The 15,706-nt window shown below is 35.6% G+C and overlaps 2 protein-coding genes across 3 annotated transcripts in view; one reads left to right on the plus strand and one right to left on the minus strand.

Annotated features, from left to right (window-relative positions):
- Window positions 1-15,706, minus strand: part of LOC124173289 (zinc finger protein 182-like) — a 277,634-nt gene that overhangs the window by 203,285 nt on the left and 58,643 nt on the right. The window lies entirely within an intron of this gene.
- On the plus strand, window positions 1,511-9,479 carry LOC124173052. 2 transcript variants are annotated; one of them, XR_006868365.1, is made up of 3 exons: window positions 1,511-1,591; window positions 5,089-6,549; window positions 7,371-9,479. XR_006868365.1 is itself a non-coding variant. In XM_046552573.1 (2 exons), exon 1 carries the CDS (start codon window positions 5,232-5,234, stop codon window positions 5,919-5,921), a length of 690 nt encoding a protein of 229 aa, XP_046408529.1. In that variant the 5' UTR covers window positions 4,839-5,231; the 3' UTR covers window positions 5,922-6,549; window positions 7,371-9,479. The 2 variants fall into 2 exon arrangements, 1 of the variants encoding a protein (XP_046408529.1); XM_046552573.1 differs by lacking the exon at window positions 1,511-1,591 and having other exon boundaries at window positions 4,839-6,549.

The raw sequence follows: 15,706 nt of genomic DNA on the forward strand, positions 1-15,706 counted from the left end.
AGCCGAGGAAGGAGTGAATACAAATTTCAACTAGATTTTCCTAACCTTTTGGGTAAGTGTTTGCAAACGCATTCCATATAAGTTTCTTTTGAAATCATGCATAATAGCGTGATTGCCTTTTTATATAGAATGCCTTTCAAGTGCAAGATTACATCTAATACAATCGACCAACAGAGTTTGAACATAATTTTTTATAAGAATGGTTAGCAAATGTTTCTTGTGATATATCCATAGAAAGTTTTATGCCACCGTGCATTACATACTACTTCCAAGGTTTACAGACTTAATGCGATATCCCGAAACGCTATTTAAACGAAATATTCATTTTTATATTCGCAGAGAAATAGTCTTATTGCAACGTTAGTGCGGAAAAGTAGCTTGTGGGCACTCATCTTAATCACAGGCCATCATTAGTCAGTTCTCATGAGCTGATTATTTTTGGCTTTTGTTTCAGATGCATTTTTGACGCATACAGGCCTTCAAAAATTTAATTCATGTACATTTGGCATGCAGTCTTAGAGACCGTTGCGTTTTTTAATCGTGAATACTTTCAAATTTCTATTTTTAATTTCAATAATCATCGCATTCTTCATTTTTTGTGTAATAAGGACATGAGATACTCAAAAATTAACTTTTTTATTAGTTACAAGAGGACGCAATAAACTTCAAATTACCTTCATATATCAAGCTATGCGTAGAAAAATCAATTGTTCTTTGTTCATCTCGCCAACATCCGAAAACGGCTAATGCGACCTTCTCTCAACCACGGCACGGATTATCTTATCATAATGCTAGAAAAAACTACATCAACATATGTTTTTACCAGCAATTTTTTTGGTCGGTACTCTTTAAAGGTTATCACTCTTAAATTCGGTTGTTTAATAAAACTTGCTTATGTTTGTATTTAAATCGATGCTCTGATGAAGAATCGTTTGCAGCTCTTGGGCCAATAGTTCGCGTCACCATTTGATTGTGAGCACAACGCTTGTCAGCTTTCTTATCTGGATTACCCATGGGGGAAGAGGCTAGCCTTTGTGCAGCTCAAAATCCATTACCTTCGTCTTCATCTCGTGATCCCATATCTCAGTAATCTCGCAAAAAAATCGTAACCAACCCAAAAAAATAACGTTAAAAAGATATCTATCTTTCTTATCCATAATGTTCAGTTGAGAAAATGGCAATTATTTTCGCACAAGCGATGACTAGCAATGTCGTAAATTGGCAATACTTACACCTTCATTTTTTATGAGGCACTAAATATTAGATGAGCCCGTTCTCTGTGGGTGTAAAGGGCATTTCCTAAGTCATGAGACGAGCAGATCTCATGCGAGTTGCATCTTACGAATTGATCTGCCATATTTTCTTGAACACCTGTTATCTGAGAAGTATTTGTCCATCATTTGGGATTGTAAATTCTGTAAGTTTAAAAAGGCATTAAGGAAAGGTTTGCTTCGTACGAGTATAATAAGTTTCCCATTTCAGTAACAGAAGTAATTTATTTTACGTTTCAGGATTGCCTTCTCTATATAGGGAATAGGGGAGTCGAGGGAAGAGCGAATACTCATTCCAACCAGATTGCCTAACCTATTGAGTAAGTAATTGCAAACGCATTTAATCTAAGCTTTTCTTTGAATTATCCATGGCTGTGTGAATGCCTTACTCTAAAGAAGCATGCCAATCAAGTGCAAGTATTTTGTAATACATTCTTCAAACAGAGTTTGAGCGTAATGTATGGTAAGAATGGATAGTAAATATTCTCCCGTACTTGTTCCATAGCTAAAAAACACTGTTACGAAAATCTAATTTAAATGAAATTCACTAATTCCACGAGGCGTAGTCCAATCGCAACATAATATGTACCTAATAGCTATTTAACTTCCTCAATCAGAGGCCGGCATTAGTCAGTTCTTATGAACTGATTATTCACTGCTTTTGTTTAAAATGGTGTTAAAATCTAGAAGATACTCTCATCTTACCATCGATAATATCTAAGATTTCATTTTTCAAACAGCAAGTTATTAAATACATGTTTAGGAAAGGACATCTGTTTCTGTAAAAATGGGGAAATTGTTCAAGATGCGGTCTCACTGATTCTTGATACATAAAACTTATTTAAATATTCTGCAATTATTGCCAGAGAAAATAGGCAAGAAAAGTAAAAGAAAGGAAAGCACGTCCTGAAAAGACATTAGTCACCATTTTACTGTTTAATTTTTTTAAGAGGTGCAGACACAACTAAAGTTTCCCAACAACTAAAACAAAACAGACCTACTGAAATAATAGTCGTAGTTAACAGTTTTAAATTCAATAAACTAGAAAACATTTGCTGTTATATGCATGAACGACTGAAATTATTCAAGGCCCACACGATAAAATATTGATAAATTTTAATTTATTGCCTGGTAATGCGTTGAAACAATATGTATTTTAAAGATTCCTTAAGGCATTTTTGTATTATTCTACGTCGCTAATCGTGTGAAATTCTGTTTTTCTTCCGTCCGCCTTTTCTTTTGCATCAGTTAATAAACATGAATGATTCTCAAATTATGGCCATTTGATGCTATTTCTACTCATATTATAGAAGGGCCAAGAATGGAAACATTATTCTTTTGCATAAATCCCTCACTGAATCCTCTAAATCTATAGAATAATCTACGGAAGTGCTGAAAGTTTGGCATCCATTTTGTCATTGCTCTGGATGTTTGTCGGCCTGGTCGTAAAAAAACCATAATAACCTTACTTGATAAACGCCTTCCATATTTCTTCCTTTCATCTTTTCTCAATGGCTTGTAATGTGCTAGCTGGGATGCAATGAGCACAATCCCAAAAACCCTGAAAACAATTCTCTGACTTTTAAAGTTAAAGATACGATCCTCAGTGAGCTACTGTTCAAGGTGAGGTGATAGGAGTATATTTCTGAAAGTGGATAAGACTATTTAGAAATCTCCTTTACCATGGCATGAGGTCCAAAGAACGCTACATTCGCTACAGTGCGCTCTCGATGGAAGTGCTCATGAGCAGAGGTCGACAGGCGATACGTTCGCTACGAGAATTTCTTTCCGAAGCGGTGAAGAGCGAAGTCAAAATGGCGGAATGAACAAGGGCAGGCTAGCTGGATTATGATATGGAGGAGATTGTTCCAATTGTGACTAGAGGCAACCAAGGTCATTGAATATTAGTGGTTATTGTCGAATATTATTAGAATAAACTTTATTTGGAAGATAGTGGTTCCACAAAGTAAAACAAGGAACTTGGGGCTCATTTCTATCGCCTAACCCTGCATACCTCTTACTTTATAAACCCATTACCTTACTAAGGAGAAATGTGGGTGATCTACAGTTTAATAACTTGTAATATTTCACTTATTATGACTAGCGACTATTATAAAACTTTAATACATTCTATTTCATATATCTTCTTTTCTTTGAAGTTTTACTTTGTGGATGGGATGATGTGTCTAAATATGTTCTTACAATCGTTTCCACCTCTGCATGTCCCTTTAAATAATTTTTGTGGCCTTCTGTGCGTAAGGGATGCTTCCAGAGGCTTTGAGTTTATTTTGTAGGGGATAGGAAAATGTCTTTGGAGAGAGAGTGCTTGCTATGCATTCATTTAAATCACAGTTACATTAATATCCTATCTGTGAATGCCAGTGTCTTCCTATAATTAGTATTATGATCAACATACAAAAATTATTGTACCAAAATATTCTCTTTAATATTAACGATATTTTATGATTGAAAATCAAACCAAAACAAACGCAATGATAACCATATTATAAATTTTGTCTTTTTTTAAGAATCAGGGGGCAACTAAGGAAATTTTATTCTTTAATAGGAAACAGAATTGCTTTTTCTAATTTTCAAGTAGAAATATTCAACGTTTAATGAGTGAAAGATAGTAAATTTTAGCTCCAGTATAATAAATACAATATGAGGCCGCCTTATAAATCTGAATAGGATATATTCTTTTTTTACTGAAGAGTCAGGGGGAGATATGAAGTGGACGGGAGGAGTTCGTAAGGAAGATAAGCAGGGGTGGTGTGGGGTGATTTGGGCCCTCAGCTGGGGCTCAAGATCTTATCTTTTATCTCCTTACCCGGGGTGCCCTGCCTTGGAATATTTAGGAAATCCTTTGCTAAGAAATGGATTTTGACAGGGTTCTGCTTCTCAATAACCGGATATAAGTTTATGAAGAATAACAATTTCGTAAGATCAAGTTCTGTGAAAGGTGGAAATATCACAGCTCATAAAATTCAATAGTGTAGTAGGGCTGTTTTTCTTCAACTTCCGATGTGTTATGAACAGATGACCAAGTGATTTATTATAAATTATTCCTTTGCTAAATATTGAGCGCACTTGTGGTGTTCTTTAGACATAATCGCCTCGGTGATTGAGGAATTGGTCGTGTCTGCGGACACGATTTGCTATACCTTCTTCATAGGATGTTTCCGCTAATGACTTCCATCAATTTTGGCTTTGTCCTGAATCTCATCGCCCTTTCGTAAATGCTTCCATCCTAGTAACGTCTTCACTTCAGCGTAAAGTGTGAATGATGGATGGATGGAGATAAGAGGATCACCAATTATGCATGTCAGATGGAATCTTTTAAAAGGGGCTAATGTCCATTTTCAACATATTTCAAGGTTACGCAGTCAATTCGGTAATCCCGTGGTTAAGTAATGTTACATAATATAAGTGATGGTGTGTATGGGGAAGGCAATAGAGAACTAAGATAATTTGCATTTCTTAGAGGAGATAAGGAAGTGAGGAAAACCTGGACTTAGCTTGATTTGACAAAAGAGAAATTACACTTTACTTGCCGTTCAGAAAGTAACAATGCAAATATTTATAATTTTTTAATGCATTTCAATCCATGCCGGCATCCGCTATTAAGTTGTTACTCAGGAAAATTTTTTTGTTTGAATACAAGAGGGCAGCACTTTTCCACAACAATTCAATGCGTATGACCCGTTTCGGCTCACAGAGTCATCATCTGATACAAGATTGTGCTTTAGTTGTTATGTTTGCACACTGTTATTGACAAATTTCAAGGTAATAATTTGATATTCATTCTGTTTCTTTGCAGTCAACGTTTCATCCTTTCGTAGCAACACTGAGATCGTGTGTTACTCCTCGCTGACCAACGCTACCACGCCTGGTTCCCATTGGCCACTCCCTGTATTATGAATCTAACATACTCTTAAATAATTATTTCATTCTTTCGAAATAATGGCAAGGAACATTTCTACTAGCGGCGCTGAGCAATTTGTTGAGGAGAGGCTTCTTGCTGGATTGGTGAATGGTTCATTACTCCAGCATAAAGAGCTGCTGGAGATGTTGGAAGATGTCGATGTTCGTTATCCACGGCAAAGAACACTCTTGCATGTTGGTGTGGGACTAGGTAGGGCTGATTGGGTGCAGGAGTTACTGGTGAGAGGGGCCGACACAGACATTACAGATGACAGTCAACAGAATGCATTGTCTTCGGCTGAGGAGATGGTGCGGCAGTTCCCTGAGGATGTAGAACGCTCAAAAGTGCTGAATTTGGTGACATTGGTTCACAGGAGAGACCAAGTTATTATGCGTCGTCTCGAAGCATCTTCGAGTAGGACCACTGATCATGTGACACCCGTGGCTAGCCCAGAATGTGATACTGCATCTCTCAAGTCCTCCGTTGATTCATTGAGGCGAGAGATGAAATCTCTTGTGCGACAGCTGAGCTTATCGCTGGAGGAACTCAAGGATCAAGTTAGTGGACGCGATGCACTGTTGCGTTGTCTAGAAGAATCCGTTACGTCAACAGCGAAGGATTTGACACGTCAAGGTTGGGCTTGGTGGGGAGGCATCTATAAGTCAACCTACATCCGATCCGGCCAGAGCAAGGCAGGAGTGTGTGGATGCCATGATGCGAAAGACTAGGATAGTGTATGGAAGTGGAGTTGATGAAATGCGTAGATTGTATGAGAGACTGTATGATGGAGATGAAATCACTGCGTGTATTATTAAGTTTTTAAGTGGGAATGATCGGGTGAAGGTGATTGTAGACTTAGATTCTATAAACATTGAAAGGATGAAGGAGGAGTTTGTGCAATTGGATGGCACTAAGGGGAATGGGAGTAATTGGATATCATTTTGTGATTTTGAGAGTGAGACTGTATATTTGGGTGCAAAGAATTGTTCTGGTGATAGTGAGGAATTCTTTTGTTCTATGTTAGCTCGGGCCCTCTCACAATTATCTCTGAAGTTAGTGTTTGATAATGAGGGGAGGCCGTATAGCAAGGGAGATGTGGAACGAGAGCGTGAGTGGATGAGGGCTCTAGAGGAGGAGGAGAGGAGTAAGAGGGGAGAGGGATTACATTGGTATATAAATTTAGCATTGGATGGGAAGACACTGAATGCAAAGTTATGTTGGCTTGCGGCAGCTGTCCCTTGGATTATCGCTGAATATGGATCCACAGAAGGAAGAGCTATTTTGCAGCAGAGAGCCCCTCTCCTCTTCTATCTCTATTCTAACAATGTGATGAGAACACTTCTAGCCAGTGCAAAGGTGGGTCCTATGTCTATTTATAACAGTTTCTTCTTTACATCATGGTCTTCATTAAAACATTGGAATCATTATTTGAAGCTGTTTTAACCAATAAATCGGTAATTAATAAATCTAAATGTAAACATCCTTTTGAATAATTGAAATAATTGTTCGTAATTTAATTGTCCATGATTTCCCAAAAGTGGGCAACTCATTGGTTGGCATGTAGAGGTAAAATGAAGCTTCTGGTACATTGGTTGGCATGTAGAGGTGAAATGAAACTTCTGGTACATTGGAGTTCATTCTCTCATGTGTTCTATGAATAGTTTGATTTAATGAGTGTCGGGTTTTTTAGTATTAGAATATTTAAATGCAATTCATTGTAGGCAAACATTCTACTTCTCAATATTCCAAGATGAAGATTTCTTGTTAAAAGGTAACATGTTTTTAAGATCTTATATGTCATAAGTTTAAGAAAGTGGCTTCAAAACTAACAAACTCTAATCTAATGGATAAATATCGAAATTAAAGATAAAATAATATAAGGAAATTGAAGAGTCCCTAAATTCAAATCTATGATGTATCAATCTAGTGATTTTTATGTGAATTCCAAACAATAGTGAAAGTCTTCCAATATTTTTTACTCATAAAATGAATGATTCTTGTAGAACATGGGTTTGTTCGAGGATTTTTAATAATTGTTGCTTATGGATACTGCCATTGCATTCTTGTAAATGGAAGTAATATTTTATCTCACTATGAATATTGACCTAATTTTTACATTGTAATTTGTTTGTGATTGCACTACTTTTTAATCCATTAATTTATATTTTCTGTTTCAGAGATGAATTTTGCCTGATGTATATAGGAGATTTTGATGGAGTCAGTCCTGAAGATGAACATCCCGTTCACAATCATTTATTTTCTTTAAGCCTCTCAGTTTTTTATTGGGTTAACTGCATTACTTGTGTATTTAGTGCAATCGTAACACCTATTTTATGATTATACTCAGACATTTATGTTGATTTCATGTTTGCTACATGGCACTTTTTCATATGGTAGGTAATCACATTTTGAGATGCTTGATGTTTTAATCTTCTGGACACATAATTTAATCAGTCTTTTCCTAGTCATGCCTTTGGGATATTTGAATTTTTGATAATATATCATATTGCATCGCACACGCGCTGTTAGTAAATGGAAGGAATGGACCATTTTAGCTTACCAATGTAATGCTACAATTTATCTGAAAGCCATTGTGCACATAAATCTATTTGGAACATATACAGCTCTTTCCAGATTTATAATCATATTTTGCCGGATGTACTCATGTTTGTGTAGCCCTTTGATAAACATTAGTTTGTTTTGGTTCATTGCTCTGACCTTGTTTGGCCTCATTCACTTGTGAGACATTTCCCTGTAGTTTGCAATTATAATGATGTAGGCATAACATTGTGTAGTAGGAAAAAAACACTATATTCGTCAAAGATTATTAATTTCAAAGATATGCTATACAATTAAAATGTGATGTAGAATATCAATTTAAAATCTTGTCATATTTGACATACAATATTTAAGATGGTTTTTTTCATTTTTACTATTTGGAAGGCATTTATGAAATGTCGTAATTAAGTAATTAGGTTCTTGAATTTATTTTCCTACATGTTTGTGACCTTAGTCCATTTATATTCTTGCTGTTCTTTTTCAAACTTTCACTGACGTTAGAGAAGATCATTGCAATCATTCGTTCACGTATATATTTCCAACATTCACATATCCTTTGTATAGTATTCAGTTGACTGGAAATGTGCATTTGCTTATTTTTAAGCAAACAGTAAATATCTCGTAATCCTCAGGATTGCTGCTTGGTTTTCAAGGATATAAGTGAATATAATGGTTAAACATGTTACCAGTTCTCTTTATAAGAAATATAGCTATTCCTATTTCATGGCTTTGTGAGGCCTCCTTTCTTTGAGTTTCATCGTATATCTAGGGCATATTTTTTAAAATGGCTCTTTTTTGGTCCAATCTCCATTTGGTAAATGGGTTTGGTTTTTTTTATTACTTTTTATGTTTCACAATTTTACTTTTTCTATTTTTTGCATTAGTATTTGTTGCTCATTCGTGTCAGTAATTATATAATTTGGTGTTATTTTATTGTCTCTCTGCTACCTGGTGACAACAGAAATGTGGTTGTTATGATGTGTAGTTTTTTCCAAAAGAAAATCCATTTACAACGATTGATTTTTTCTAAGGTATTTCTGAATTGATAATTCTACCTGTGCTACACCACTCTACTTGGTAAGGCAAGATTAACCATCCAGATTTTGTAAATATGTTCCATTAGATATAAATATAATATATTTATTTCGTTAACTAATCTGCAGTAGTTTCATTATATGTGGATTTAAAAAAATATTTTATAATCATATCTGATGGTAAATAATTTACATGTAAATTGCTTTATGATTATTACTTGTAATTGATAATCTAGGATAATGAATGCATATCTATGAGAAAAACAATGCATATCTGAATAATTCTCTTTTGAATTTTTCTCAGTTGGCTTATCTCTTAAGAGGAATTGCAAGATATCCTCACTTAAGGTATTGCTTGTTCTCATTTATTTTGCATTATTTTTCATCACATTTATTTTTCTTTTTAAAAATGTCATGATACTATGAGGAAGTAATGTATTTATTTTTACAATAATCAAATGGATTATCATGTAGTTGTAAATGTATGCATATTGTTTCTATAATTAAATTACTTATGTGGTATCACACTATATTCTGTACGATGCCATTCAAGGCACATTTGTAGAAATAGCATTTCATTGAATGTGATATGATTAAACCAGTTTTTTATTTTTGCTGCAAACTGTTATGGACCTTTATCCAATATTGCATTTCATGCTCCACACAGATAAAATAAATTTTCTAATGCTCAAAGTTTCAGTGACTTGTTTTGGTTTGAAATGAGTGTATCCCGTAAGGTGTATCAGATTCAATGATGACAAATTTTGTAAGAAAGTGCAGAAGGACCTCCTGATGTTCACCTCGTATTTGCCATGCTTTTTAGTGCTGTGCTCCATAACCCACCTTATCCTTAAAAAATTTAAGTATAATCGCTAATCAAAGGTAGATATTATTAAATTTTTTACATTTTGTTATGCTTAAGATATGAATCCATTTTAAGAGTAAAAGTAATAATTACCCAGCTCAACCCGCAGTTGTTGTGACTACATTGCATTTCCTACCAATCATGAGTTTATAAACTAGGACCTCCTTTCCCTACGAATTTTAATGTGGTATTTTGAATTTGCATTATCATTTATGTACAGACCTTTTATCTATTTACTACACTCCCCAATAACTCGAGGCAGTGGAATAGTATTTTTGTCTGCCGAAACGTTTCCCTTTTGCCCAATGTAAGCACAGAACATGTATTGCTGTCAACAGTGGCATTCGAGTTATCATTCCATCAAACAATACTGACCTACAGCTTCATCAAATGCTTGTTTTCACGTTTCCCTCGGTTTTATACCGATGTTTTCACTAAATTATATCAGGCACTCACCCTATCTATTTTCACGCATGGTGCCAGTGTCAAAAATCCTTTTTCTTTCAAAACAATAAATAGTATGCACGATATAAAGAAGTGATTGAAAAACATACGATTATTAGAGGGTTCAGGGATAACCCTAAGAAATTCCAGAATAACACTTGCTTCCTAGCCTAACTTTCGATCAAAGTCGTTTACCATCGCCTGGTTGAATCCTTAAGTCGTCTGAAGAACATAATCACCTAAGTTTAAAGCCAAATCCAAACGGCTTGTTTTTAAAGAACATTTTTGCACTGAGGCGAAGTGAGGTATCATTTGCTCATCAATTGACAAATAATGCGCAAGTATTCCGAATATTAAAAATTTATAATTCAAGTCGTCAAATATAGGCAATAATTAACAAATCTCTCATTGTCGTCCAGAGAGGAATTGTTTGAAAACTTCATTTTTTCAATAATATAAATATGCTTTGGCTCAATAATTTCCTAACCAAATCCACGCCTTATCGTCTTCTTTCGACCAATATCTTGTTTTGGAAGTCAGTGATAACCTAAAACATTAAAAAAATGGAACTTTTCTGATATCTATTATTGACAGACGCAAAATATGCCTATTGTCGTCAATAGAATATTTATTTGAGAAATACGTAATTTTTCTCATACAAAATCATTAAAAGACCACGTGAAAATTTTAAATAGAAGGGTATCAGCTCAATTCTTTTTTTTATTTTTTCAACAAATACCACCGAAAGAATTAGGAGAAAATATTTATGCAACATTTTAGGTCTTCCTCTACTTAGGACACAACTCCGCTTTTTGAACATGAATTAAATAAAAAGTACTGATACCTTTTATTGGGTGTTTCGAAAGAGAACCGCCATGATGCACTACACCAGATGTCTCGTCCTGTATTTTAAAGGCTCCGTCTATATTTACGTCACCAACCTCATTTTCAAAATTTATATGAGTGTACGAATTTTGTGTTCCATTGCACCAATATGCATTAATGTATTTCATAAATAGACATTAATTTTTGTTATTCGATCTGCATCAATAAAATTAATGTCAATTAAACATGCGAAATAAATGTTTTTCTGAGCAAATAACATGTTTTTCTGAGCAAATATTCGTTATGACTTAATTTCTTTCAAACCGTAATGCGTATATTTTATATTTTGGATAGATTAAATAATACAACATCTTACTGGAAAAATAACATCTAAGAATTTTAGTTATCAAATATTACGATTTCTGCCAAATACGTGGCATAAAAAGGGCGAAGATGATCCTGCGTAATCATACTTTGACAGAAAAAAACTGCATATTTCTACAAGACGGCAATAGAAGGTAATGCGGGTTGCACGACTGTCTATATATACCGAATAGGGCCAAGGTTGCGAAAACGCAACATAATTTTCCAGATCCGATTTTCGCTTAATTTTGACTTTCCGAAGAAATATAAGCTGTGACATCTATTAATTGAAATTTTGACGTTTAGGTATATGGACGAATAGAAAACTTGATGAAGGAAATAGCTACTCTTAGGAAAACATATTTATCTTACGTATCAGGTGACTTGATAGACACATTTTGAGTGTTTTTTTAATAATATCGAAATACTTATGAAATGTCATTAATATCTCTCTAAATCAGTTCTACCTTATATTTATCGAAAAAGTGAGTTCTATATCAATAAAATTCAATTGAAACACTTTTTTGCATTTATTAATAATGATGCGTTTTCCCAAATTTGGACGTGAATTTATACCTAGTTAGCGGCCATAGGCACATCGCAATGCACAATTGCTTTAATTTGTACGAAAACTTGGGCGAGAAAAAAAATATCGGCAAGATCACTGCCACGTTTGCTCACAAATATAGTAAAGACAATCGCGTGGTCAACTCAAAGGTTGTTTTGGCGCTTTTATTTCGCAGTCCTGGAGATTTTCCGCGTTGAAACATTACCTTCGATGAAGTATGGATTCATCACTATACTACATAGATAAAGTAACGGGTGAAAAAAGGGATTTTTTAAGATAGAGGCTCCAAAGCAGGCGAAGAGTGTGATATGGGCCTTTCAGGTCATGTCAACGATGTTTTGGATGCATATGGAATAATCTACATCGAATACGTGGAAAAAGGAAAAACGGTAACAGGGGAGTTTTATGATCGTTATTGGCAGTGGCGCAGCGAGGGGGGTTTTGGGGGATAAACCCCCCTCCCCCAAGGCTCAGAGAAATTTGTAAGTTTAATCCATTTTACTTATTTGGATCGGTATTACTTGTAGAATAGGGCTAGGATTATTCAAACATCGCTCAGAAAGCCGTAAAACTCGCAATTTTGAACCATTATTCTTAAAATTTTCTGGAGGAGTGCCCACACAACTCCTGCTTACCCTGGTAGGTATGTGGGTGGGTATACCCCACACCCCTAAGTATTAGTTGTGTATAAATACCCCCAGCCTTAATTCTTAGCTGCGCCCCTGCAACACATAACATCGTTGTAACAGCATAAATCGTAGCTTTGTTTCCTAACAATCGTGATCTCAATCATATATATTCATCCATGAAAGGTACTGTGTCTGACTTAAAGGAGAGATTTCACTGATATAAAAGTGGATTGCACCTTTTATTACGGATAGAAAATATATAAGATATATATAGAAAATTCTTATCTATTATAGATATATCATTCGAGTCCGTGCGTGGCATGGTCTACTGAGGTCTTTTTTTTAATATTTCTGAAAAATATCCTGCTATCCAGCAACGACGTAATATTTCTTGTCAATGATATATTGGCAACGGCTGGCAATGAATTATAAGGAAAACATTTTTTTTAGAGAGTAAGAAAATTTTCTAAGGGCAGGAAAAGAGTAAACGTATATTAAATTGGTCCAAACAGTTTGCTGTAAGTTCTGTGATCAATGGTAATCGCCGTTTACGTAACAAGTGCTCTTGCTACACGTTTCGCAGAAAATGATTTGATTTTTCTTCACCTATGATGCAATGAGTTAGATTGACGCAAACGAGACCCTCGTGACGTCACCAACTCATGAAAGTGGCAGTAACCTTCAGGTTTTCTTACTTTTCGCGTGCAAGAAAATGGCTTGATAGAGAATATTTTTATTCGTTTGAGTTCATCTCCACTAATATAGTTATAAGATCAAGTCAGTCTTGGATTAATCCCATAGTCGCAAAACTGTGTATATCTCTGCCTAAAAACTCTCCCAAATGTTATGCAGACGACTCAATCGCTCGTGCGCGTGGATTTCGTAGGCAATGTAATTCATCGGTGAAAGTGGCCGTTAGACAATGTCCCTCGTGGCTTTCCTCATTGGTCCCAGCGAAGTAAAAGAGCTCCGTGCATTTTGGACTTCTTTCCTTCTTGCAATTCTAATCCACTGCGCTTCCATTCTGCCAATCTCATCCAAGCATAATCTCTCATCCCTGGAACCTCTCTGCAAGGTTTTTGCAGTAATACGTAAAAATATATTGTCTCACTTTCGCAACGTGTCAACAAATAAACTCTCCTCCCTCTTAATCCATAATCTACATCTACGAACTACCCCATAATCCCCTAAAAAAGGCGTGTGGACGGGGGTGCTAGGACAACAGCCATCTTCATATAAATAGCAAATGCTCAAACAAGATTAAGACTAGCATAGAGTAATAATTGACAATATGCGTATGTTTACTTATTAACTACACGAAATTGAGATGTGAAACGATATAAAATATTTATCAGCTGTGGATTCCAAATTATTCTGCACGATTAAAAAAATTTAAATAAGTACAATTAAAATTCCAATATATTTAAAATATGAATACAATTATTTGCAAATATTGTACAATTTTACGATGACGGTGGAGAGGAATCTCCAGTGATGATCTTGGACGCAAAGATCCAATTAGTGGCTGGTTATTCAGGGCATAAGCTGTTGACAATGGTCTACTTTCAAATCTTTGAGTACTGTCTGCGATATTCTCTTATTCCTTATTTAGAAATTCTTCGGAAAACATGAATTCATTGATAACAAGTAAGGACCCAGTGATTAAGGCTAATTTCTTCTTGCTTGGCCTTTGGCGAGGGCATCACTTATTGGCAACCTGAGTGAGTTTAAGCTTAGTTTTTGCGTGCCAGGAGATAGGAATTCAAAAGCAGTAGATGCGTCACTCGAATCCCTAATCTCTTGAACCTTTTTAAAGTTTTATGATCATAGGGATAGTACGACATGAGTTGGTCGTCACGAAATTTATTAAATGATGAGAAAGGTTTCTTACCGTCTTGAAAAATAAGCATTCTAGGAAAAATGTCAATCCTGACGATTTTTTTTCGATTTTATATGCTCCATGTAAGTAAATATGTAGACCATATTAAATCTTTCGATCAAAAAGTCTTCCCGAAGCATGCTGAGGATGTCCTTCTTTCGCCTGCACCTGAAAGATTGCCGCCATGGGTGGAGAACTTCATTCTTAAAATAAAAGTAACCTGAGGTTTAATTTCACGAGGTAAAGAGTTATTTTTAGGGGTATTTTTAACTAATAATCACTAATATCGTAAACAATACAAAAATATCCCCTCCGAGAGTCCCTAGCAACACAAAAAACATCGATAATTTTTTCAATGCCTTTTTAGTAAAGGATGATTAGCATTAATGAATTAGTGGAGAAATGTTGAGAATATAAAATAGAAACATTATTAATAACACCCCCAACAAAATTAAGAGAAAATTACCTCATAAAAAGTGTTAGAACTTTCGGAGGACGCCGGTGACAGACAGTGGCGCCGACTCCATGGGACCTAAAGTTGCCCGAGCCCTCTCGAAAGTTCGTTATGGGTGTGAGGAGAAAATGTGTCAGGCTTGTCGATTTTTGTTATCAGGGTTCTTATGATGATCATACGACTCTTCCAAAATGCTTAAAAGACTTATAACTCACCACTTGTAAAATTTCCCGTGGCAAGATCCCCAGATTGGACTCCCCTTATATTTTTTGTGTGTCGGCATCCTTGGTGACAGAGGAAAGCTTGAAACCAGAACTGACGCAAAATGCAAATGCCTGAGAATCTGGTGCCGACGTTAGTGAAGGTTCGAGACCGCTAAGCAAAGGAAAAGAGAAGAACGGAGATTTCAAGGTTGATGCTGCCGAGCGCAGTCGGCAGCCACCTGTTGATGACGCTCGGTTTCAAGGTGATATACGTCAGTGCTTCAACTTACAAAGGATATTTTTCCCATCATTTCCTGAAAGCAGCCTTTTCAAAGAGAGATATTGATAGTTATTTCCTTTAAAGTGACAAAAGACAGGTGACGGCAGAGTGAATGTGGTGGGGAGATAAGATATCAGGAGTGGAGAGATGTCCGCATTCACGACCTCAACGCTTCTCCATTTATCTTTGGACGCTGAGTATAGCCACGAGAGTTGAAATAGTTGCAGTGCGTTGAGAACTTTGAAGATGGGCTAGAATATAACTTCCTCAATGACTTGAATGACTTTATACCGTCCAAAAGTGAAATAGGAAATTCGAAAAGTGTTTCCTGTTTGCCTCAGATATACGTGCATTCATTGTCTCAAATATGGTCAAGATCTGATTGCGGAAGAGTGAGTTCTCTACTCTAT

Source organism: Ischnura elegans, assembly GCF_921293095.1.
Source record: "Ischnura elegans chromosome 13 unlocalized genomic scaffold, ioIscEleg1.1 SUPER_13_unloc_4, whole genome shotgun sequence".
NCBI classification, from domain to species: Eukaryota; Metazoa; Arthropoda; class Insecta; order Odonata; family Coenagrionidae; genus Ischnura; species Ischnura elegans.